This window comes from Denticeps clupeoides, chromosome 12 (assembly GCF_900700375.1).
Source record: "Denticeps clupeoides chromosome 12, fDenClu1.1, whole genome shotgun sequence".
Classification (NCBI taxonomy): domain Eukaryota; kingdom Metazoa; phylum Chordata; class Actinopteri; order Clupeiformes; family Denticipitidae; genus Denticeps; species Denticeps clupeoides.
The window spans coordinates 523,622-550,206 of record NC_041718.1 but is presented as its reverse complement, the minus strand read 5'-3'; the positions used below and the strand labels follow the sequence as shown (position 1 = coordinate 550,206).

General features: G+C 42.1%; 1 protein-coding gene across 2 annotated transcripts in view; it reads right to left on the bottom strand.

Moving 5' to 3' along the window:
- Positions 1-26,585, bottom strand: part of grm7 (glutamate metabotropic receptor 7) — a 193,010-nt gene that overhangs the window by 27,727 nt on the left and 138,698 nt on the right. For both annotated transcript variants that reach the window (XM_028997654.1, XM_028997653.1), the window contains exons 7-8: positions 25,697-25,836; positions 11,278-12,213 (exon numbers count right to left, since the gene is read on the bottom strand). In XM_028997654.1, coding sequence (XP_028853487.1) covers positions 11,278-12,213; positions 25,697-25,836 — 1,076 coding nt within the window. The remainder of the gene's footprint in view (positions 1-11,277; positions 12,214-25,696; positions 25,837-26,585) is intronic.

Genomic DNA, 26,585 nt, shown 5'->3' with positions numbered 1-26,585 from the left:
TGTTACCTTTAGTTGACGTCATTCGCAAACACGGTATTATCTTTCATTGCTACACTGACAACACAGAGTTGTGTCTATCAGCAATGCCAGACGAAAGGCAGCAGCGTAACAGAATAGAGAATTGTCTGAAGGCCATTAGACAGTGGATGCTCACCAACTTTCTTCTGTTAAACAGAATAAGACAGAAGCTCTTGTACTTGGGTCCAGGCATAAGCTGGCTGACTACATCATAACTCTGGATAGCCTTTTTATCTCACTAAGTACTGAAGTAAAGGATCTAGGTGTCCTCATTGATGGTCTCTCATTCGAATCGCTTGTAGATAATATAACTAGGATAGCATTCTTTCACCTTAGAAATATTGCAAAAATAAGAAACATCATCTCAATGCACGATGCAGAAAAGTTGGTCCATACATTTATGACATCAGGTTTCGATTACTGCAACGCATTACTGTCTGGATGCTCTAGTAGGTGCATGAGTAAACTCCAGCTAGTTCAGAATGCTGCACTAGAACTAGAACTAGAACTAGAAAATGCGATCACATCACTCCAGTCTTACAATTGCTGCACTGGCTACCCACCAAATTTAGGATTTTTTACAAAATTCTACTTTTGACTTTTGAAAGCTGTAAGTGGTCTTGCCAAGCAGTACCTGAGTGAACTTTTAGTTATTTACGACCCGCCACGCCCCCTGCATTCAAGGGGGTCACTACTGGTACCCAAAGAACAGAAGGTCACAGCTGGGAGCAGATCCTTCTCATAAAGAGCTCCGCAGTTGTGGAACAGCTTGCCGGTCAGTGTTCGGGACTCAGACACAGTCTAAACTAAAAACACATCTGTGTCAATTATTAAGTCCACTTTATCACACAGTCACCCTGTTAAGCACAGACAGTGTTAACCTTAGTTAGGCTGTCTTAGTTAGGGTACCGGGTCACTGTTGCACAAATATACCACTATAACTACATATTTCAGTATCAGTCATACCAACACTTCTGTTTGTTCTCTCTGAGACACTAGATCAAGCGTACAGACTACTGGCAGACTCCAGTGAAGAGACCAGAAGATTAATCCTGGTTCCTGGCAACTGCTAAATGAGGACTTAGCATGAAATGAATCAGAGGGTCACAGCAACCACCACAACCGTAACAACTAAAACAGGGATTTTCAAAGGGACCAGTAGCATCATAATGGACACGTAATGTACACAATGACACTGGTCTACACTTTGGATTTCTCCACCTTTACAACTGAAGGACTCTACAACTTTTTCTCTTATTGGACAAACTGACACAATTTGCAGGCTCACTCTACCTCAGGCTCACTCTAAGAGGGTCCCTCTCTGTATCATTCCTTCCCAAGGTTTCTTCTTTTCTTTTTTTCTCTCTCCTAGAGTTTTTTTTGTGTGGAGTTTTTCCTGGTGTGGAAAAGGGTCAAGTGTGGGGGGTGTCAACTTAGGGCCTGTAGGTCCATTGAGATATACTGTATGTGATTTTGGGCTGTATAAGAAATAAATGTTGTTGTTGTTGAATACTGGTGTTTGAGACACAAGGAGAAAAATGTGGATGCAAGCTTGATGTAGTGTATGGTGAGAAAGTATTTCAGAAGGCCCAGTAAAATAATTTGCTATTTCTAACAATTTAAATAATATGAGATTTCTGAACCAGGGCAGGAGGCAGATTGTGTTTATTCAGCAGAGCATCCAGCTGAATTTTTTGTTTTGATCCATCTTCTCTTGCAGGCAAAGAGGCAGTGAAATTAACTCACTTCCTTAGTTTTGTACAGTTGTTTATCAGCAGTTTTATTTTCCTGAGCTGTTTAAAGTAACACTGCACATGAATTTAAACCCCAAAGATGGGTTTCATGCCTGGCTGAAAATACATTTTGTATGATCACTTACATATCAGGTTTTTTCAAAAAAGCATGTGTAGCTCACTGCTCTAGTTCTAGCTCTAGCCATCTATGCTATTTATTGATAATTATTTTTAACTTGCTAACGACTCCCTCGCAGCAGAGCTCCTCATTCTTGACTTCAATGTCATTCAGTTATGCAAAATCTGACCCAATGATGCTTTAACCAGCCTGATATCTTACACAGGAATACACATGCACATACACGTCAAACCGCAATGTGCCATGCTTCTCTTCAGGGCTAAAATAATTCAATATTTAGCACCTGGGGCTATGGTGGCATTGTGAAAATCCAGAGTGGCTCTTGCTGGTGATTAATGTCGTAGTCAAATATAGCAAGGCTATTAGCCTCCGCAAGGGACAAGGAGAGAATGAGGAAATGGTTGAAAAAAAAACAAACAAACAAATGAAACCAACAAATAAATAAATAAGTAACTAACATTTAGCCAGTTGGGGGGGGGAAGTGGCTGCAGGGTCCAATTGCTCCTTGGGAAATAATGTTATTAGGAGCACCTGCTCCATAGGCAGCTGCATCCCACTTCAGCTAGCTGCTGGATCCTGACAATCTTCCAGAAGCATTTATCAAAAGACCCTCCATCCCTGAACATTGGACTGTTGGGAGAGAGGTGGGTGGAGGAAAACATACACATGCATTAATGGATATGGCAAAGAAATAGAAAAAAACCCCACACCATTAGCATTGCAAATGTTCTATCTAGGTGGGAAAGATGCAGTATCACTCATCACCAATTTTAATTAATTTTAGTATAACGCTCATCACAAACTGACTCACATCAGAGACCAGTAATGATACCTGACTGCTACTGAAGGTTCTGGAGATTTCTGAAGTTGAGGCATCAAATGCTGATTCATTTGTATTACAAAACAGATGCTGCAGTTTGACTATGTTAGATAAGTGAAGGTGACTGTTTTTGTCATTGTGCACAGCAAGCGGTGACACAACGAAATGTGTCCTCTGCATTTAACCATCACCCTTAGTGAGCTGAGGGCAGCCATGAAAGGAGCGCGGGGAGCAGCGTCTGGGGACGGTACATTGATCCGTACCAGTATACCAGTAGGCCATTTTTTTCTTTATGTGATATATTGTCTTATAAAATATATATTATGTATTCATTTAAAAAGATGTGCTTTCACTTTAAAGGTTTTCATCAGTGCTGAGTTATCAACTTGTAGAATAACCATAAATAAATAAATAAACAAACAAAAACTATATAAACTATTGTCATTAAGTATGATTAAAGTAAACTCAGTAACAGGAATTTGACTGTCCAAATCAATTAGGCTAAAATGTCACCCCATGTTTGATAATATTATGTTTATGTTAAAAACAATCTAATAAATTATGTAAATAATGATAAACAGCAGACTGCCAACATGACTTAATAGAATAATGATTCATCAGACAAAGTCAATTTCTTCAAAAGTCAGCACCTCACACACACTGTGCGTCCACACACACTTTATCAAAAAAAGATTCAAGAGTCAAGACATGTTTATTGTCAGCCCAGTCATATACAGAGTCATGCTGAAATAATGGCTGAAGGGTTGAATTGTTTTTCTAAAATCGTGGTGTACAAAATCAATATGAAACATGCTGTACTGAAACAGCCAATCTTATTCACTTCACCTACCAGTGGTGTAAATCTGAGGTGCTGTAAAAAGCTCAGGTAGTCCTCCTGAGATGTACAGTATAGGCCAAAAGTTTGGACACACCTTCTCATTCAATGTGTATTCTTTATTTTCATGACCATTTACGTTGGTAGATTCTCACTGAAGACATCAAAACTATGAATGAACACATGTGGAGTTATGTACTTAACAAAAAAGGTGAAATAACTGAAAAACATGTTTTATATTCTAGTTTCTTCAAAATAGCCACACTTTGCTCTGGTTACTGCTCTGCACACTCTTGGCATTCTCTCGATGAGCTTCAGGAGGTTGTCACCTGAAATGGTTTTCCAACAGTCTTTCCAAGGAGTTCCCAGAGGTGTTTAGCACTTGCCTTCACTCTGCAGTCCAGCTACCCCAAACCATCTCAATTGGGTTCAGGTCCAATGACTGTGGAGGCCAATTCTCCACTTTTTGTTAAGTCTCCATATGTATTTATTCATAGTTTTGATGCCTTCAGTGAGAATCTACCAATGTAAATGGTCATGAAAATAAAGAAAACACATTGAATGAGAAGGTGTGTCCAAACTTTTGGCCTGTACTGTATCTCTGCACATTATTATTAAGTCAGTAGTTTGTTTTATCAGTAAAAGCTTTAACAATTTCATGAGTTATGCTAAATGTATAGTTCTTAATATTAACATGTGATTAACTAACTTTTTTAACAGATATAAGATTTTAAGTGTGATTCTCTTGTGAGCAAAATAACACTTCTCTCGTTCTCTCTCTACTTCAATCATTGTGAGTGCAGCTGAAACAAACATAAATGAAACAAACATAATGAAAAATCTGAATAGTTAGCTCCTGAAATATTGTTAAATCACTCCTGGAACATGTTGCAATCTGCTGTAAGAGTAACTGCATGTCCAAAATATGATTAGACAATATTTCTAAACAAAGAACAAATATTCTGTTCCAATAAGAGAATATTTGATTTATCACATTTTGTCAAGGATTGGGATGTTTGTTTTATTTTTATTATAGCTGGGGTTTCATGGCTCAGATATGACAAGGCGTTATACACTTCTAAATGTGTATTTAAAAAAGTGTATGAACCATTTCAACACTATGCATGAAGCATGAAGGAACACCTCAGTAATAAAGTTTGTAAATCCAAGAAATCAGTAGAGAATTGCACCTTGTATATTTGTGTGAAAAAGTGTAGCTGCTTTACAAAAAGTATTTAATGCAATGATTTTAACTTGTTGTTCTTGGTACAGCTTTAAATGTCTTCTACTTGAATTTATTCCAGTAGAAGACTAGGCATGAAAAAATATAAAATCAAAAGTCAAATAAAACTGTATGCAGATGTTTCCCATGGCAAACATATTATTCAATCTGAGATCAAATAGTATGTCAGAAAACAGTAGATAAAGCTTACTCTGCTTCTAAGTTCAAGGTCTCCAGCCCTTCTCTCTTGTTGAACAGCCTTCATTCCAAGGTCTTGTCCTGGATTTGCAGCCAAAGTGTGTGGCAATGTCTTGATCTACAGTGAGGTGCAAGATTGATGCAGCAACCACAATCATGAACAAGTGAAAGAAGCAATGAGGAAGATTCCACACAATTGATTGCTGGATTATGAGAAGGTGGAGTTTCATAGGTGTAACAGCACACTGGCTGGATCCATGCAGTTTTTAAAGGCTTTCGATTGCACTTGCATGCAAGTGGATAACAATAGTTCAAATTCACTCTGGGCAGTGTATGGCCTAGCTGGGGAAGTGGTTGACCTAGCAGGTAAGAAAACAGACCTATAATCAGAAGATTGCTGAACCACCAAGGTGCCACCGTCCCCACACATGCTCCCCAGGTGCTTTTCATGGCTGTCCACTGCTCACCAAGGTTAATGGGTTTAAAGCAGAGGACACATTTTGTTGTATCTGTTTCTCAACAGTGGATGTTAATTATGCAAACAGAGCAGAGTGTCATCGTCAGAGTTCATGGTGCACGAACAGACATGACTGGTTTGTGGGAGTGGGAGTGGGAGTGAATTTGAAGCAGTGCCTGGCTTGATTATGGACGTGGTTCGAGGGAAAATTGCAGGGCTGTGGGGGCAGGGCGAGGAGTTCAAGGACATAAGCATGTTGGAGGGAGAAAGACGAAAGGGGTAGGCTAGAGTCGTGGTCGATAAACGGGCAAGAGGTCGAAGTACAATACGGCAAACAGGTTCATGAAGGCTAGCGTCAAAGAAAAACTATCTCAATGAGCGGGCAGCACCCAAGATGGCTGCCTGGCTTTTATTCGAAGTGTTGACCCCATTCTCTTCTGTTTCCGGGTTACCGGGTTATCTGCCGTCGATGTCTGCCCCCTGGAGGCCAGGTGGTGGGACGGTGGCCATGACAGGACTCTTTCATTTTTTTTATTTTGTGTGTTTCAAGTGTTAATGCCAACAAAAAAAAATACACACACACAGGCGATATCTGGTAGATGGTGCCATAGGTGTAGCCCTGTGATTAATTCATGCTTTTTTTTGTATAATATGCTGTACTCTCTGTATACCTATGACTGTGCAGCCACTACAAACTCCACCACCATCATTAAGTTTGCTGACACTGTTGTGGTGGGCCTGATCTCTGACAACGATGAGACAGCCAACCTGAAGGAGGTTGGAAATCTGGAGAATTGGTGCCAGAGGAACAATCTCCACCTGAACGTCCGCAAGACAAATGAGTTGACAGTGGACTTTAGTACCAAGTAGGAGAGGAACTATCAAACCCCTGTCATCAACAGGAGCCCAGTGGAGAGAGCTTCCAAAACCTTGGTGTTTACATCATGCAGGACCTGTCCTGGTCCTGTCACATCAACACCATGGTGAAAAAGGCCCGGCAGTGTCTCTACCACCTCAGACGCCTGAGAGACTTCAGACTGCCCTCCAATGTGTTTAGGAACTTCTACTCCACTAGACAGCATCCTGATGGGAAACATCTCAACCTGGTTCGGGAACAGCACCATGCGGGACAGGCAAGCCCTACAGAGGGTGGTTCGATCAGCTGAACGCATCATCTGTATCAAGCTCTGTGATCTTCAATTGATCTACAGCAAGCGGTAATGGACCAGGGCCAGGAAGATAGTGAAGGACCTCAGCTACCCTAACAATGGCCTGTTTTCTCTGCTGCGATCAGGGAAGCAACACAGAGAGAATGAGGATGAGCTTCTTCCCGCAGGCTATACAAGCTCTCAACTACAACAACACTACACAGGACAGAACTCTGCATATCATACCATTTCACTACATATCATACAATGTATGACTGTGTATGTGAAAAATAAAATTAGAATTTTAGAATTTTGATTTTGAAATGCATGAAATTCCTTTTTTATACTTATTTTGCAAATTAATTACTATTATTTTTATGAAAGTCACAATTGCTGTCCCAGAAGCAGTTAAACCCGGGGTCAAGACCAAGTATAACAACCAATAGGTCATTGACGCTAGACTTATAAAGTGTAGGAGGAGACAAGGACCTCCGGTGCGGTGGGACACAAGGAGGCGGGTAAGTTCCCTCCGACTTAGTATGTGAACTCGAACCGGTGTAAGCCGCAACACCACACGGATGTTGTCATTCGCGTTACAGTACAATTTAGTACGGGGCAGGACAGGAGGAAGGAGTTCAGGAGAGAGAATAAGAGAAGGTCAGGAACGGTCTTACTTTTAGACGAAGGAGTGGAGCCAAGTACAGCTCCAGCGCCGTGTAAGCCGGTCCCCTGTCGACGATACATGGCGACAGCGGATACGGCGCCAGCGGATAAACAGATGATCAGATGAAGGGATTCAGCTTGCTGACATGGAATACTGGATGGGCAAGGACAGTAGGTGAGAGTTGGAGACAATAGGCGAGCGACTCATTCAGCCGACTGAGGATCCGAAACAGCCCAATGTACCAAGGGGACAGTTTGCGTGACGAAGATCCTGGGTGGATAGTCACACTCTCTGTCCCACTCTGAAGCGCAGTTGGTGTGGGTGCCGGTGGTCGTGCTGGGCTGACGTCCTGCGGGTGGCGGTGATGAGGGCCGACTGCACTGTTCTCCAGGTGTTTCAGCACGCACGGATCATCTGACAGGCGGGTTGAAAGCCATAACAGACTTCAAATCGGCTATGTCCGGTGGTGGAGGAAACCTGCAGGTTATGGGCCAGGTAGGCTGGGCAGGGTGACCAAGTGGACCACCTTATGGTTCTATGGTCAGGATGGTGGTCATTCCGTTGGTTTCAGGGAGACTGGTGATGAAGTCCAAGGTGAGGTGGGTCCAGGGACAATGAGGAATGGGAAGAGGACACAGGGAACCAACCGCAGGAGTGTTTGGAGTCTTGGTCCGGCACAGATGTCACAGGCGTCCACGTAGGCCTGTATATCCCACCGTAACAAAGGCCACCAGAACGCCTGGTGAATGAAGGAGAGGGTCCTTTACGCGGGATGGCCCGAGAGTACAGAGGAGTGGCTCCAGTGCAGCTGGAGGTGTTGGGGAAGTACAGGCACCCTGGTGGGATGTTGGCCGGGCCAGGGTCGGATGTCTGGGCATCCTGGACCTTAGTCTCCAGGGACCACCGGAGAGGACCCAGGATGCGATGAGGTAGGAGAATGGAGTCTGCTATCTGAACAGGGCGTCGGCTTTTTGGTTCCTGAAACCAAGACGGTAAGATAGGGGTGGCAGCTGGGCAGCTTTGAAAGGGCTGAAGATGGCGGCTAGGTCGTGGTAACAGGGAGGAACGTAATATAAAACAGAACGGGTTGATTCTGGATTCAAGGCGGAGGATGGAGAGGGCTGTGGCAGAAGGCAGTGGTGATGGCAATGCGCTCCCAACTCCAACACCACACCTGATGACCAGGAGAGATGAGGTTCGTGGAGAGAATCAACTCATGAGTTGATTCACTCTTACGAAGACTACGTGATGAGGGTTGGTAGCAACAGCAGATGAACTGCCCCTATTAACATGAAGGTTGCCATAAAGAAGGGTCTCTCCACTGCTTTTCAACTCAACAATGGACCTCCAAATCCAGACATTAAAGGATACGAATGAGGACTACAGTTGGGATGGTATAACTACCTTAGTTTTAGCGGATGATCTGGTGATCTTCATCTGTATGAACAGAGGAAGTGTAAAGGTCCTAAAGTGCAATGGTTTTATGTTCCAAAAGGTGCAGTGTTAACTAAGAGAGACTGGTACATGAGCTCAGACACAATTTGATATGTAGAGCCTTTATAAATAAATTGTATTTATTTGTTTGTTTATTCATTTATTTAAAATGTGCTAAAATGTGTGCAATAATTTACAAGTGAAAAATAAGGGCTTTAAGTGATCAAAGAAAAAAAAATCTAACATGAACGTAATGATAAACACCATAAAACAAAACTCTGTTTTGGGCAGGCTAAATTCAACCTGATCCTGCACCAATTCTGAGACCTCACTTTTTCTCACCAGTGAAATGTCCGTCGCCCAGGCATACCAACAGGTGCACACATTTTGGGCAATCAGGTTGACAACGATGACAAAACGAAACTACGATCCAGAACACCCAGAGAGTCAGGCCTTGACAACTTAAGCAAGTACTTCAGTTGTTTAACTTAAGTAAAATCTGACTGTGACTTGGAGTATCATTTGATCAATGGTGTCTGTACTTACTGTTTTGGCGATTATAACATAACTACTACTTCATAAAAAATATTATAATAATATGAAATTAATAATTATTTATCAGACTCCCTTATCCAGAGTGACTTACAATCAGTACTTACAGGGACAATAACCCTTCTAGGAAATTAGGGTTATGTGTGCTCATGGACACAATGGTATTCTTTAGGCTAGGACCACCCGTTATAACTACAATTCCAATTCCAGATGTAAAAACTGTAGCAGTTTTGTAAAATGATAAAACAATGCAATAGAAATGAATAGAAAGAGTGCCCTCTACCGTGTGTGCCTTGTGTAGGTCTGTTAAATGCCAGTAACTATGCTTTTCCGGTGGTATGAGGGCTTAAGGGGTAAACACACAATTGAGCTTTAATGGCTCTGCTTTAAAACAAACAAAATAAATTATTATGATAAAGACCAGTATAATTAGCTGTCATAGCTACTGCTTCACCAGTTTTCAATAAATACTAATACTCTCTATTTTTGTATTTTGTCTATTCTTTTCTAATTTCTTCTTTTTGCATTTTGAATGCAGCCTACAGCACTGAATGTGTGTATTCCAATAATGAAACCAAATTATGATACAATAAAAAAATAGATTACACACAATAAATTAAAGAGTGACTAGTTTGGAATCAGATTATGCAACTGAGGTGACATACATCACCCTATTTGTGTTGCCTTATAATTTCCTGGTGCCTGACATCTTGCCTGACATCTCGTTTAAAATTAAATTTTATCACGTGTCCTTATGGAGGTTTTATGATGTATCTAGCATTGATTATTATAATAAGACAGATACACTATCCAAGGCCATTGAAATATAATTGAATTACACTTTTAAAGGGTGTATATGTTAAAGAGGCATATTGTATTCATGCCCTGTCCTCATGGTGTCAATAAACAGTTTGCAGTATGTCTCTGTGCTAGCAGAACCTGGTATGATGTTTTTAAAACATATTCTTAGGCAATCATGCTATATACATTTGAGTGTGTTTGTGTGTGCATGTGTTTGTATACCACTCTGCTTCAATAAAAATCCTCCACACACCCACCCAAATATCAGTGTGCTCGGGCTCATTTGTATTCCACTCAGTGTTGACCAGGTAATGACAAGAAGCATAGGCCACCATGTCTGCAATCAACGGGGGTGTCTGGCTGACGTCAGACACAAAGAGTCGCTTTGCCCAGACCAAGCCTTTGCTGCTAATGAGCCCGCCTCTCAAGACCCCCTATCATGTACATCATCTCCAGCATCCTGGCAGCACAGCGGAGCAGGTAATAGGGCTGAGCCTCCGTGGTCCTTCCCCCACACCACCAATGCATTTCAAATCAAGTTGAGGACATGATTTTCTCTTTTAGGTATGTTTTAAGTATATGGCTCTGTGGCAAAAGATGATCATTACCAGCAATTCATAGGTTTAAGAAAATATTTTCAGCCAACAGAGCAGGTCTAAACAAAAACCCGTCAGTGCGATATTTTGTATAAAGACCAGCACCTGAAATGTGCTCAATTTGAAGCTAGCATTGGTTCACAATATAGCCAGTGGTTAGACAATCATGCCAAAAATGCTTTTATCAGAACTGTTAATTGTTTTAACTGTCAAATAAATCCATTTTCTACCATGTGAATGCCATGGCAGGAAAAGCCTGAACTTGTAAATCCTGAACCACAATTGAGCCATTATGAGAACCTTACACCATAAATGGAATGGAAATTGAGCCGAAACGGACACAAATGTGGCGTTAAGGCCTCAGAGAGTAGAATATTCACAATCAAAATGCGCAAAAAATGTAATGGTACTAAGTAGTTTCATACCTGACTAACCTACACCTGCAGCAGCCCCCGCCGCCCCAACTTTCCCCGAGTGAAACGCGTAATGCTGATAAACAGCATAGCAGCCCATCATTATACCCACGTGGAGCGTTCATATCTTTGCACCTCATCAAAGTTCAGCGATCTGGGCCCTTGGCAGCTTTAAAATTCCTCCAACAGAAATTACGTACTTTAATGCTGAATGTAAAAATTTTAACAAAAAATTGGCAGTTCTTACCTTCTCTGCAGACTGTGCTGTGCCGAAGAATATGGGGATGAATGCGAGCCAGACAATGCAGGTGGTGTACATGGTGAAGCCGATTGGCTTGGCTTCGTTAAAGTTTTCGGGGACACCACGGGTCTTGATGGCATACACAGTACATGTCACCATAAGTAGGATACTATATCCCAGTGAGCAGATAATCTGCAGGTCTGTTATGTCGCATTTCAGCATGCCTCTGGCCTGGCTGGGGTTCATGGTTTTCTGCTCGTCGTAGTCAATGACAATGTTGGGGGGATCCACGCCAAACCAGATGAAGACCCCGAGTAGCTGCACCGAGATCAGGCTGGAGGTGATGGCCAGCTGCGATGTGGGGCTGATCAGCCTAGGCGGTGTCACTGACTTCTTCCCTTCCTCGAAGATTCGGTAGATCCGGTTTGTTTTGGTGAGCAGCGCTGCATAGCTGATACACATGCCGAGACCCAGGAAGATGCGTCGGAATGAACAGATGCCCACGTCTGGCTTGGCGATCATGAGGAAGGTAATGATATAACAGAGGAAGATGCCTGTGAGAAGCACGTAACTCAACTCACGTCCAGAGGCACGGACAATGGGTGTGTCGTTGTACCGGATGAAAGTTGCCATGACAAAGATGGTGGCAATTATGCCAAGCATGGCCAGGAAGACAGGAATGACAGCCCACGGAGAGTGCCACTCTAGCTTGACGATGGGGATGGGCTGGCACCCCGTACGGTTGCCATTGGGTCGCATGTTGTAGGGACAGAGTTTGCAAGTAGTCTCGTCGTACTGGTACTGGTAACCATCACAGAGCTCACAGTGCCAACAGCAGGGCATGCCCTTCACCATCTTCTTCCGTTCACCAGTTTTACATGGCAGGTTGCACACTGAGATTGGGATCCCCGTCTCCCCATTGGGCCACTGCATGTCCTCTATCTATAAACCAAAAGAATGGAATCATTAAGGCTGTCAGATAGCATTAACAACTAACCCATACTGCTCTTTGCAATGGACACTCTTCCAACTTTCAAATAAAGTATAGCTCCAGATGTACCCATTTAGTAGATATTAATTCTGTGAAAGGTACAATATCAATATGTTAAAGATGACATGTCTGTAATACATTGATGTGATGGATTTTAAAACACTTTTCTTGTCATAACCAATGCCCTTCCAATTTAGGCTCATGGAGAAACTGCACGTGTACCATGCTTTTCACCATGCACCCATGCAGATGATTCAGTGAGTTGGGTTAAAAAAATGCATTATTAAAATGGAGACTTCTTTAACTGTATTACCATATTCAGCCAGACAGCCCTAATTGATTGACCTTTCATTATTTACACTCATATGCAAGTATTTGAATATGGGAACATCTCATCCTGTGTAACAGAGAGAAGGAACCATCAAAATTCACAGTCACTCAAAAAATCTTCCTTAATCCTTACTATTCAATTTCATTTTTCTCTGGTCTCCTAGACTATTGATTTAACATTGCCTTTGCACACCCACTACTTAATGGTGACTTTAGATCATCTCTTTGTGCGCCAAGATCACCATGGTTACCGAGATGCAATACCCTAGAGGAGATGAATAAAAGAAGCCTGCATTACCCAGCAGGAACTAATTGTCTTCAAGATAAGCAAACAAAATCCATTTACACAAATCTGAAAAGTGGAAAAAGTGGAACTGATATCAACTTCCAGTCTTCTGAAAAGCTTTCATGGATGCTCACACAATTAGCTGCAATGCATGTTTGATTTTTTCCTTCCTCTGGATCACTACAGTTAAAACTTTCATTACCAACAATTAGTGCTGAAATAAAAAAAGAAGAAATGGGAGTCGGGTATAAATGGGACAGTGTTTGTTTCAGTCGTGGTACCAATGCACAAGTGACACCTGTGAAGAGGTGGTTGGCACATAGCTCGAGTGGTTTGATTGGACACGGTGAGGCATTCCAGTGACAGAACAAAAGAGAAACTCCCAGCAACTCACTAATCTGCCAGCTGAATGTTGTCTGTGTGCTTCAGAGGAAAAGAGGAGCTCTCGCTCTCTTTTTTTAATATGTTCCTCTCAAATTTCCTGGATATTTCTGAACACCCCTTTTCTATGCCATTTTTCTGCCATATATGGCCCTGTATTTTAATTTTTTTTTCTACGCATAAGCTCATTAGCCCAGAAACACCAACAAGGAACACAAACACTTCAAAATTACATGAGTGTTGGACAGTTCTATGAGTCCAGGGGGATTTAATAAGCAAACTCAGGTGACTGCAGGACCTGTCTTTTGAATTACAAATAAGATGCATTATGTAAGCAGCGGTGGCGTCACTGTCTCTGCTGACGTCTTTATCTGAGTTTGCTGCTGCCGCATGCTGGCTTGCAGGCTCATCTTGCCATGAGCAATAGTCAGAACACAATCAATTATTTACCATGAACAGCAAATATCTCTCAGATAGAACACATGCAGCATAGATGGTGTGAATTATTAAAGCAGCAGAAAATGGTGTGGAAGCCACAACAGTATGAATGTCAAGCATTACGCTGCTGTACATGAAATTTAAAAAATATATATTCTATCCTGTTAACAATCCTGTAACTAGACATGGCCACAAAAAACCTCAGCCATTGAGGACAACAAAAATGCACCTACAAACAACCTTTATAGTGCATTTATTTAAAATATAATGTAATATACAGTATCTTGGTCTAAAATCTTCTCTAGAGTCCTCAGAGACTTGACCTAAAAATGACTGTCCACCAACATTTACCATCCAACCTGCTAGAACTGGAGAGGATCTGCAAGGTGGAATGGCAGAGGATTCCCAAATCTAGGTTTGAAAAACTTGTTGCATCTTTCCCAAAAAGACCCAGGGCTGTATTAGATCAAAAGGGTGCTTCTACTAAGGATTTGAATACTTAGGACCTTGTGATATTTCAGTTGTTCTTTTGTTAATAAATCTGCAAATATGTCAACAAATCAGGGTCCTGTGTGTACAATAATGAGGAAAAAAATACTTGATGCTTTTAGCAAATGGCTGCAATATAACAAAGAGTGAAAAATCTGAGGAGGTCTGAATACTTTATGTACCCACTATATGTTCTGCAAACCCAGGCCAGGGTCTCCATTCGCCTTCAGTTGCACAAATAGCCAGTCCTTGAGCCAAATGTTTGAACATGTCTCTGTGGAACTATGTGTAGAAATTAGGAACTCCAGCAAACTGCCATACACAGGAGTCAATTTCCTGCCGGCAAAACTCCAGATATGCTTTGCAGCCCCTCCATAGCCTGTAGATAATCCTCTTGGTCGTCTGAGCTGTTTGAGGGTAAATGGGACATGAGTGTTTTGTAACAGACATAGCCAGAGAACAATGGGCATGATTGCAATGCTCTGAATTGGGATTAGGGAAGTCAAATGAAGATGGTACTTTTAGGATTAGGATATTACTGATATTTATGTCTCATCTTTCAATTTAGTATTTTTATTTTTAAAGGGAAGGGAATCAAGCTCTAGATTCTGCTAGTCATTTTGTGGTTGATCCTCCTCAGGATTCTATTTTCTTTGTGGTCTTATCTGGAGAGAAGGCTGAGGAAGCAATGGAGGTGGGTGGGGTAGTTCCTATATTTAGAGCATTCCCCATCCTTCTGTTTGCAGCCCCCTCTGTCTTATCAGGCAGCAGCAGCATCCCCTAGGCTGGTCTATTCCATTTACCTGGTTGTCAGCAATGTCATCCAGTAAATCAATTCTCCTTTTGTTACAGTGTTTATGTGACCTTAGACCCCCAAATAGTTTCAGTGCTCATACAGGTTATAAGAGAAAGTCTTATATGAACAAAAGTCTTATATGAACAAATAAAGGTTTAGAGAATCACTATTGGAGGTAGAGATGAAAAATGCATTCCACATCTGCAGCCTTCTGACATCATTGCTGATTTCAGGCCTTCACAGCAAAGGTCATGGGGTTGTGCTAACTATGATCAAAGTTTTACCACTGGTCTCTAAAACTTCAGAAGTGCTCTCTTTTTTATTAAAAAACACTATGTCTACTGATGTCCACCATGAACAAGATTTATTATGAGCAATGAAACCACAAGTAAGGACAGGAGGAGGGAAGACACAGAATCTTTCAATTTGTCAGGATTTGCCAGTATTGAATTTTATATTTTTGGGAAACATTGTTGAGAACAGATATTAAGATACCCAAGTTTTTGTGAGGCTTTGACTACTTTTGATCTGTGAATTTGATAAAAATATGTCTATTACATACCTTATTTTCATATTTAAAGACACAAATCTAGCATTTAATAAACCTTAATGACACGATGTTACAAGTTACCAGTTTGCCATTGTCCAATCTTTACTTTAAAGAAGGTCTCACCTATCATATGTTATTTTTTTTCCTGAATGATTTTGCTGCGCTAGGGCAAATCTGCCAGCAGTTTGAAGCTCCAGTTGCTAAGAAACAGAGAATTAAATACCGCTACTTTTTTTCCTCAGTGGCCAAAGGATTCTGGTGCAACACCTTTTTGGCCAGGTTTGGTCAGCCTGATCTGTACTCCATTAAATTGCCAGGTTTTGTGTAGTTGAAACAGCAACAACACCTCCAGGCATCTTTCCAAAACACATGGAAGTGTGATATTATGGCTGCATTGCGGTCTTGTGAGGGAGTTCAGGACTAGAGAGCAGCAGCGTGAAAGCATGCTCATTAATTTGCTTTCTGCATGCAGCCCCAAGTAGTTTAATTCCAGACATCGACTTCCACTTCCCTGCCTGGACTTTAGGGGTCTCCTTCCTGAATGCTCAGAAGTAAGCCCAGAGTGAAAACAGCATGGAGATTAACAGCCCTGTTGCTATGGATACCAAGCAAGATCCATCTTCTCCTTGGCCTTGAGCACTGCGTATTTAATTCCCCACCATCTCTTCTTGTCCCTGTGTGTGTGGGACATCAGAGCGCCTATCCTGCGGAGGTGGCGGCACTCGACACAGTGAAAGAGGAGAGTGGGTGATGTGTTGATTCTGTTTATGCTATTAGTGACAGGAGCCTTGGTAATGTTTGTTTCTGCTTTCTGACAGACAACACAGTCGCCGTTGTAATACAGTCTTGTAGTGCAGTGTGTGTCACTTCCTGTGCTGGCACTGTCAGTCTCTGCCGTGAATTTAATCTTAATGTACTTGTCTGCATCAGTGTATTTGACTTGATAATTAACTGTTCCATATATATATATATATATATGTGTGTGTGTGTGTGTGTGTGTGTGTGTGTGTGTGTGTTTTGGCAGATTTATTAACAAAGACAGTATCACAGATCACAGATGAAATATCACAGATCTTTTGGGACATGGATGGAAAATAAACTAAAAATGCTGTCCTGAATCTTTGCCTTCATTTACTGAACAATCAGGCTATGTAAATTCCACCTTTGAAAAAAACTCTAAACTCCACAACCTTGTTCAGAACACAGGCCTTTCATGGTCATTCTGTCAGACTGTATTAATCCTCTAGGTTTAAGTAGTGTAGAGTAAATTAACCTCAAAAGAGTGGTTATGAATTAATTACGCAAATGATATGCGTTCAGTAATTTATTAATAATTACAAGTGTTTGACGCCTTGACCACCGAGAGAGTCTTATGGTAAATAATATACTGATCTTAGTAATGTGTAAAAAAGAGGGCGTCAAACACTTGTAATTATTCACGGTTACTAATAAACAATCTTAATAGAGCTGGCACGATGTCACGATTGGGTGCACCTGCAGACGTATCTGGCACTTATCTGTAGGGCGGTTTTAAGGTGCTGTTGAGTGGCCCATCGAGGCTGCAATATTTTTGTGTCCCTTGTTTTCAGCCCTCGTGCTTTATTTAATTTATTGTTAATAAATCTTGTTTCCCAGTATGTCCCGCCTCTGCACTTACATTTTTTTTACATTTACAGCATTTATCAGACACCCTTATCCAGAGCAACGTACAATCAGTAGTTACAGGGACAGTCCCCCTGGAGCAACTTAGGGTTAAGTGTCTTGCTCAGGGACACAATAGTAGTAAGTGGGACTTGAACCTGGGTCTTCTGGTTCATAGGCGAGTGTGTTACCCACTAGGCTACTACCACTACTTCCTTCCCTCATCAGCTTGCGTACGTGACAGAATGTCGCAGCCCAAACCTAAAGCGCAAAGGTAAAAGGCAGAGGAAGAAGACCACGCGGAAGAACCCTGGCAGTCATGATGACTACAGGGCCAACGGGGAGCGCTGGGGTCAGGGAGTTCCGCCCCCACGTACTGGTTGAGCGGTTTCTTCCCAGTGACATGGGGGTTGAGCCGTGGCGAGGAGCGCCGTGGTATGACGCTGATCCCCAGGTGATGTGGGATGCAGCATTGCCGGGTGACAAGAGGGTCAGGTCAACCGTGTTCCTAGCTGTGCCTCCTGAGGAGGTCCCGAAGATCCCAGAGAGGTAGCCAGAAGACCCTCTCTTTTGTCTGTCTGTGTGTGTGTGTGTGTAAGTTGAGCAGCCCATTAGGGTTGCAACATTTTTATGTTGACCGTATAACATATAAGAAGTGGTGTTTTCAGTTCTGGTAATTGCCACATGGCTATTTTTTTTTAACACAAAACTTGGTACACCCTCCAGAAATGTCTTTTATGGGTTTTATCAAACAGACAAATCTATTGCTACAACAAACCACATAAAACCTCAGATTATAGAAACATTTACAGAAAGGTTTAATTCATCCCCAAATTCACACCTAATCATGATACCAGTATAATGATAAGATGGTAGCTCTCATTTAACTAGATATCAGGTTCAAACTTGTACGAGCAGAATGGTGTTGAAGATAACTTTGCATGATGTATGCAGACCCTTGTTTGAGCTGACAGGTAAGATACAATGAGAGGCTACCTGACTATTAGTAACATACAAGTAGCCTGGTGGGTATGGGTGTGAGTGTTCCTACTCTCAGGCAGGCTGTGATGTCAGCTGGCAGCATTCTTGCATTCCACGGATCGCGGTTTCTGCTTCTTGCTTGGGTTGCGAGTTTAGAGGTTGATGATACTGTGCCTGGTGGTTGCTACGAAGTCGTACGGTGTGTGTCGAGTCGAGCCAAAGTTGAGTGGCACACTTATACTAACGAAAGACTGGCAGACGAAAGACCAGCAGGCAAAAGACGACGAAAGACCGGCGGCCTAAGGACGGGCCAACAAAAAGACAGACCAGCTAAAGACGGCAAAAGACCGGCGGGTGAAGGATGGGTCAGCGAAAGACAGACCAGGCGACAGACAACGAAAGACAAGAAACTTAAAGGGTCAGCTCTTTTATACTCACTATTGATCTCCACCTTAATAATGCCACGGGCCAATAAAGGGAGTTTTAGGAGACAAATTTGAATCCTCTCCTCCTTGAACTGTCACCTTATTGTGGTGGGGGAGTTTGAGAGCCCTAATGATCCTTGGAGCTATGTTGTCTTAGGCACTTGGTGCCCCTGTTAGGGTCTCCCATGACAAATTGGTCTTAGGTAAAGAGTGAGACAAAGAAAGACAGAGTACCCGGCCCAGAGGGTTACCGGGGTCTCAAAGTGATGGTTGGGCTTTCGCCCATGGGACCCGGCTGGGCCCAGCCCAAACCGGATACATGGGCTCATCCAGCTGTGGACACACCCACCACCCGCAGGAGGAACATGAAGGGTCCGGTGCAATGTGGACCAATGTGGTTGTTTGCGCTTATGCGCCAAATAGCAGCTTAGAGTACACACACTTTTTGGAGTCCCTGGGATAAGTGCTAGATAATGCTCCGACTCCACTATCCTGCTGGGGGACTTCAATGCTCACGTGGGCAATGACAGCATGACCTGGGGGGGCGTGACTTTTTTTTTTTGTTAAGTGATTGTCACACGTGATACACAGCAGCACAGCACACAGTGCACACAGTGAAATTTGTCCTATGCATTTAACCCATCACTCTGAGTGGTGATGGGTTAAACGGCAGAGAGCTCCAGTCTGACTCAGACGCCAGCAAGGTGGAGGTGGGGTACTGGTTTGGGCTGGAATCATCAAAGATGAGCTTTTTGGGTTGAGGATGAAGTCAAACTCAACTCCCAGTCCTACTGCCAGTTTCTGGGAGACACCTTCTTCAAGCAGTGGTACAGGAAGAAGTCTGCATCCTTCAAGAAAAACATGATTTTCATGAAGGACAATGCTCCATCACACGCGTCCAAGTACTCCACAGCGTGGCTGGCAAGAAAGGGTATAAAAGAAGAAAAACTAATGACATGGCCTCCTTGTTCACCTGATCTGAACCCCATTGAGAACTGTGGTCCATCATCAAATGTGAGATTTACAAGGAGGGAAAACAGTACACCTCTCTGAACAGTGTCTGTTATATGTTGGTTAACTCCAACTGAGTCTAGTAAAGACAGCAATGCTGTTCTTAGAGTCTTCGAATTTATCACAATGGATGTTAAAGTCGCTGACAATTAGGGCTTTATCCACAGATACAACTAAGTTGGAGACAAAATTTGTAAATTCACTAAGAAACTCGGAGTAAGGTCCAGGGGGTCTGTAAATGAAAATCAATGGAATGGGGTTTCACTTAGTTACAGAGGAGGGGGAGCTGTGACTTGTATGAGTTGTTAATAAATTGGAGAGGTACATTTGACCATCTGGATTTTGATCTCCGGTGCTGGGGTGCAGGACATCTGTTATCTCCAGTGTCATAAACCAAGCACTGTGAGACAGGCTGATCTGGCTTGAGATAATAGTGCATATTAATGCTGATTAAGCTGCACATATAATGGTGGCATCCAACCTGTGTATGTTCCCTACAGTGGCTTCTGGAGACATCCATGTGAGAGACCCTGACAGTATCGTTTCATGCTTGAAAGGCCAAATGAGTGCAGCCTTCATAATGTTTTTTTTCTGCAGTAATAGATGGCATCATCACATCACATCTCCAACCCCATAAGCTCTCGCTTACTATTATGTTTCCCACTTGTATGAGATTTGATGAGATGACTGGCACCTCTGAAGGGCTGTCAGCTTTACCACTGGAGCACTGGCCATGATCATGTTAGGTGGGCTAATAAGTACAATTTGAAGCCAAGGAAAAACGCACAATAAATAGAGACAAGTGACTTAAATACAAGCAATATGCAATGCCACTCAGCCAGTGAGGACAACAAAAATAGGCCTACAAGAACCCTTTACAGTCAGTTTTTCTTTGTATGCATTGTTGAAACAACCATTTCACCAGCTCACAGATAGAATTAGGCAATGCTTTATTGTTTAATATCAGCATTGTGCCTCAGTACCTACACTGACATCTGATCGAATATCTAGCAGTGCTTCATTGAAGAGGCAGAAAAGTTCAGCTAAATGATCCCTAATCAATGTGCTTGATTTATAGTTATTTGGAAGAAGGACTGGAGGACCTGCATATGCGCCAGTGTTCTGCAATGTTCTGCAAAACTATTAAATCAATTAAACCCTGGTCCATCTCAAGCACTTTGGAATGGAAAGTGCTTGAAACTCTCTTGAAAGCAGAACAAACAGAAGATGAATATGATTAAATTTAAACAAATGACAAAATCCATGTGGAGCATCTGCAACTGTTTTCCAGCTTATCTTTTAATGGAGCTATCTCCCTAATTGACACGCGAACCAGGACCAGAACGAGAGAGACGTGTAGGAGGAGACGAGAAACCTCGGTGCGGCGGGAGGCAGGTAAGTTCCTCCGCGTTTATCTGCGAATGTGGACGGCGCAAGCCGCAACACCACACTGATTTTGTCGTTCGCATGTTAAGACATGAGACAGGGCAGGACAGGGCGACAGGAAGGAGTTCATGAATCAGGAGAACAGGTACGGTCTTACTGGGTTGAAGGTTTTCGGGGCCGAGTCGAATGGCGTGAGCAGTTGGCAGCTGCTCTCTAGCCTAATATATAGGAGTCACGTTACCTTGTTTCCGTGTTACTCCCGGTCACATGATGGAATCATGTAACACTAATATAAACACTGGTTCTAATTAAGGACAATAGTCACAAGTTAATGACTTTTTATTTGATAATGCAAATGTGCTTAAAATTAATAAACTATTAAAACTGAAACAGGTGGTAAAAAGGGTAAGTTGGATGATCAGTATTATTTGCCAGTCTCATCTGGAAACCACTGGCAACTTCTCAGCTCAAACCTACTGAATCAACCTCAAAATCAATGTCTCTTGCTGATACTCATACAATAGTCCAAACACTTGATTTGCCTTCTTGACTGTTCAATGCAAGAAAAATGACATGGTGAAATTATCTATGTGAATTTGACAAAGAGAAATGATGGATGTCTAGGTTCAAGCATCCCCAAAACAGCAGGTTCTGGGATGTGCCTGGTTAGTGGATCAAGGAAGAGTAGGTCATGGCTGACTACTTGATGACCAATGCAATCTGATGGATCATGGTTTATTTCACATTGGGTATGTCATTTACCTAGGAGAACAGATGGCAGCAATATGCACCATGGAAACAACCCAAGTCAGCAGAAGCAGTGTGACCTATTAATCCTGTGGAGGATTGGTATGTGTGTAAATGTAAAATATTAGTATAACTCTGAATTTATAAACAGCTGATCACACATCAACCACATTTTTATTAGAGGCAGATTACATTAAGGGTTTGCTTAGTTGGCTTTTTGATGAGCTGGGTGGATATCTAGAGGGTTCATCATTTGACACCCTTGGAAGGTTGGATTAAAATATGTGATCAATAAAACACATTAAGACATATTAACAAGAATATTATGCTGTTGTTTCTGATTAGTTGCCAAGAATCACAACCACAGCATCGCCTTCTGAAACTAGTTCCGGTTGCCCAGAGAAACAGAGAATTAATAATTTAGTCAGTGAGCACAAAATGGTGGTCATAACTTCCCCTGCTTTCTCTGCAGCAGGCCTGATCATTAAGTCCCCTGGCCGGTGGGAGGTGGTGTATAAGTGCTATTTGATGTGTGAGCTGTGGGCGACCTCTGAGACGCCTGTGATGGACTCATCTGTGACTCAGCGGCGTCTTGGGAACAGTGAGTCACCACACAGCCACAGAGTGCCGTGTAGTGATGGAGGACGGAATTCCGCAAGGAAGAAGCAAACCGCTCCTGGGAAAGGATCGGCAACAAATATCCACAATTACTGGGTCATGCCTTGATTTTAATCTATGTAATTATTCCTTCACAAATCTCAGCGGCACCTCACATAGATTGTGAACAGATGTCAGAAGACACACAGGAAAAGAAATTAGATCACCTCCTTTCTGACATCCCATTTCCAACGTATGCACTGCACATAAATAATGCCACATGCCACAGCTGTGCAAGAGATGGGGATGCCAGAGAAATGGGAAATTCACACAATTATTCAAAATCTTCAATGGTCATCTGAGTTACTAACTATTTTAATTACGTCTAATCAGCATTAATTATTACTACTAGCAATGCCAAAGAAGGTCTTCATATTATCATGAACTCATTAATTTGTTACAAATTCTGCAGGCATACTTCCCTAATTTGGCTTGATTGTGGTGGGCTACAGGATGTACCTCTCTACTGTTCCCTGTTGTGGATATATAAAGCAAAATGTGACTGCTAATTAAACTGTAGGAGCAATATCAGCAACTGTTTGATGTATCGAGCAGTGAGTGATCTGTCTGAATGCAAGTTTTGTTCAGAACCATCACAATGGGAGAGTCCCTTGTTACATGCTGTCAACTCCATGTCCTCAAGCCACAGAACTACTGAGTTGGGTGTTCGACCTATACATCATTTAATCATTCATGTTCATTGAGAATCTTTCATGGCCACGGATGACCAAAGTGAAAGTGAAGTGAAAGTGAAGTGATTGTCACACGTGATAAACAGCAGCACAGCACACGGTGCACACAGTGAAATTTGTCCTATGCATTTAACCCATCACCCTGAGTGAGCAGTGGGCAGCCATGACAGGCGCCCGGGGAGCAGTGTTTGGGGACGGTGCTTTGCTCAGTGGCACCTCAGTGGTACCTTGGCAGATCGGGATTCGAACCAGCAACCTTCTGATTACAGGGCCGCTTCCTTAACCACTAGGCCACCACTGCCCCAAGACCAAGAGGTCCAAGAGGTCAACCATCCAAGAGTAGTTGAACCATAGGTCGAAGTCACACATAAATATCCGATGCCCATTTCATGACTCGTTCCTCTGCTGGAAACCTTTTCTACTGACTTGTATTGCTCCACACCGACTGATTGCTCCCGGCCGACATCTTCTGGATTGCCCCTGTCTATTCCTGTCTCTGCCTCAACTGTTGCTGACCGCCCACTTTGCCCGCTTCGACTGCGACAATCCGACCATCCAGCCCTCTCATGAACCCATGCCTGATGATGCCAACCCATGCAGTCTGACTCTGATTAAACCTCCCATCTTCCAGCACACCTACGCCATGGTAACTCCAGTTTCCTCTGCTACAAGACATGCTGCATCTCCCGCTGTGGACCCCGCATCGCCTGCACAAATTTAATATATTATATTTTACATTTCAGGAAAAATTGTTGTAAAATATCAGTGATACATGTAAAATATCAGCATACATGTATGCATGATTTGTTAGTGGGGTGTGAATGAGTAAAACAATGCATGTGTCAGACACAGTGGTCAGGGCAAATGTAACAGAGGTTTGTTAAAAGATGGATCAGTAAATCAGTAAAAAGACTGTAACAACGACATCTTTGTTTGTCTCTCTGTCTCAGCCATAATTATTTACATTTACATTTATAGCATTTATCAGACGCCCTTATCCAGAGCAACTTACAATCAGTAGTTACAGGGACAGTCCCCCTGGAGCAACTTAGGGTTAAGTGTCTTGCTAATTATGGATCCCAACTTCTCTGGACGACAATTGGGCACTAGAGGGTTACTTGGAATTTGCCAAAGGAGTTGCTAAATTCACCTTTAGTTCCTTCTCATCACCTGACTCCACCCACTGGCCTGGGAGAGAAATCTGAGATCCCAAGCCCACGTGTCTGCCTGAGGTCCCCAACGACACCAAAGCTGGTTCCACAAACTGATTTTGAATCCACTTCAATTCAAAATTGGTTTGTGTGTAGCAAATGCACCTTGCGTCTCGCCAACACAACTAATGCATAGAGCTGCGCTTAGCACCAAGTTGAAAACAGAGCCAGAAACATAGACAAAAGTTAACTTGCTGGTTCCCAGATTGTCTGTTCTTTGTCTGACATGCAGTGGTACAGCTGAAACCTTTTTTGTTCCTCAACTTTTGGCTGATCTGAGTAATGTTCTCGCCATGTTACTCACAGAGGTCAATGTGCACTTCCTGTCAGCTAAATTAGTCTGGTTACTCATGCAAATTTTTACTGCATATGGAAAGTCACATATGAAAAAAATTCTAGCTATGTAAGGCATATCCGTAAAGTAATTGATGCATTTATAATAAGGCTAGTTAATAAGCCCACGGCAAAGGCTTTTCCAATGTAATTGAGAGATCAGTCAGAGGTTACTGTCTGCTTAGCTCTAGTTATAAAGCTGCAGTTCTGCACAGTTCTCTGGGGATTAAGACTGTCCACAAATCTGTATGTATGGTTCTAGATAGAGAAACACACACAAACTCTGCATTTCACATATTGTATGGCACAAGAGTTTAAGGATAGTTGTTGAATCAATTCTTAAAATATAATGTTTGCTGGTATTAAAGTACTAAATCTGGCCTGTGAGTGAGATTTAAATTAATTAAATAAAATAGGAAAAATCAGACAGCATCAAAATGTCAATAAGCATAAGGTATGCAAGTCACTCTTCAAGAACATGACTAACTGAGTAATAACTGGATGTAGATGCTGTATGATGATGGACACAGAATATTGAAAGGGAAACAGTCTATCTAGATAACAAAATAATACAATTATGAAAATGTCCCCAGGTCAAAACACAACAAGTTTGCAGATTGGTGGTTAGTACAGTGCTGGTAGCATAAAATATATTTGTTTTCCCCATAGAAATCTTTATTACGTATCAGCAAAGCACAGAAAAAAAAGAATGAAAAAAAAGTCCTGTAGGAAACAAGCTATGCATAGAAAACAAATCATGCTTTGCAGGATTGATTTCTGCTAAGGTTAGTACAAACAGCTGCTTCTTCTTCCAGCTTAATTTTAATTCATGGTGCATGAATTAAGCCAATGGTTATGGCTCTGGAAACAAAGCGATGGAATCTTATGTGTAAATGAACTTCCGTGTTCTGATCGAAAGTTAGGAAAGAAATAAATGCCCTAACAGCTGTAATAGGAAACAGAGATTTTTTTTTACTTTTGAATTCTATAAATCTGCACTCTATAACATTTCTTGACAGGCAGAACTGAGAATCCATTAAAGTGAAAACAAGCAGTTTGTAAACATGCATGTTTTCTTACATTGAGTTGCAGGGTGTCCATCCACTGACCGATCACTTTGTACCCTGGAGTGCTGCTGTTATTCATCTGGTACTGGAACAGGTCGTAGCGTCCCGGCGCGTCGCCATTGCGATTGAAAGTCACAGGTGTCCCTGCACTTCCTACAGAGAGGGAAAAAAATGTTTGCAATGGTGGAAAATTAAATGTCTGACAATAGGAGGGGCTCCACAGTCAATTGTCTGCTGCTGGTGTCTCTCCAATTGCTCTGCAGGATTTGAATAGAAAGAGTCAGGATGGTGGAATACAGCACAGCTGTTTCAAAATTCCAGTTGTTCATACGCTAAAGGGAGCAAAGTAGTTCAATCATTAATCAAAATCAATGGAATCGAGGCTGTATGAGTGTCGTTCACCCTTTTGATGCACCATCTGGGCAAGGTTACTGTTACTGTTTTTGCAAAGTGAATCTTCACTTTTAATGTCAACTGTTGCCAAAGCAATGAATAATTACATAGCTATATTCCTAGCTTACCTCAGGCATCTGTCCCTGGTAGAGACTTATGAACAACTTTCTGGTACAGCCAATCTTTTTCCTTGACAAGGTCTGATAAAATGAGGCTTTAGGACCGGATAGCTTAGAATATTATTTTCCATCAGGCTTCGGAACTATAATAAATCTAGGAGATTTTAAATGAGAGATATATGGACAATATAATTGAAAAGCAACATGAATTAGAATTAGTAACCCTTACCTGGCAACATATGTGTTTAACATAAGTAACGTCCCATTTCACCTTTTAGGTTTATTAATGTTGACTGCTCTATCTTGTGCAAGATAAAAGCTTTTGTTATCTAATTTTGGATTCCTGTAATTATCATTATTATTATAGGAAACATATGAATTTGGGGGTGT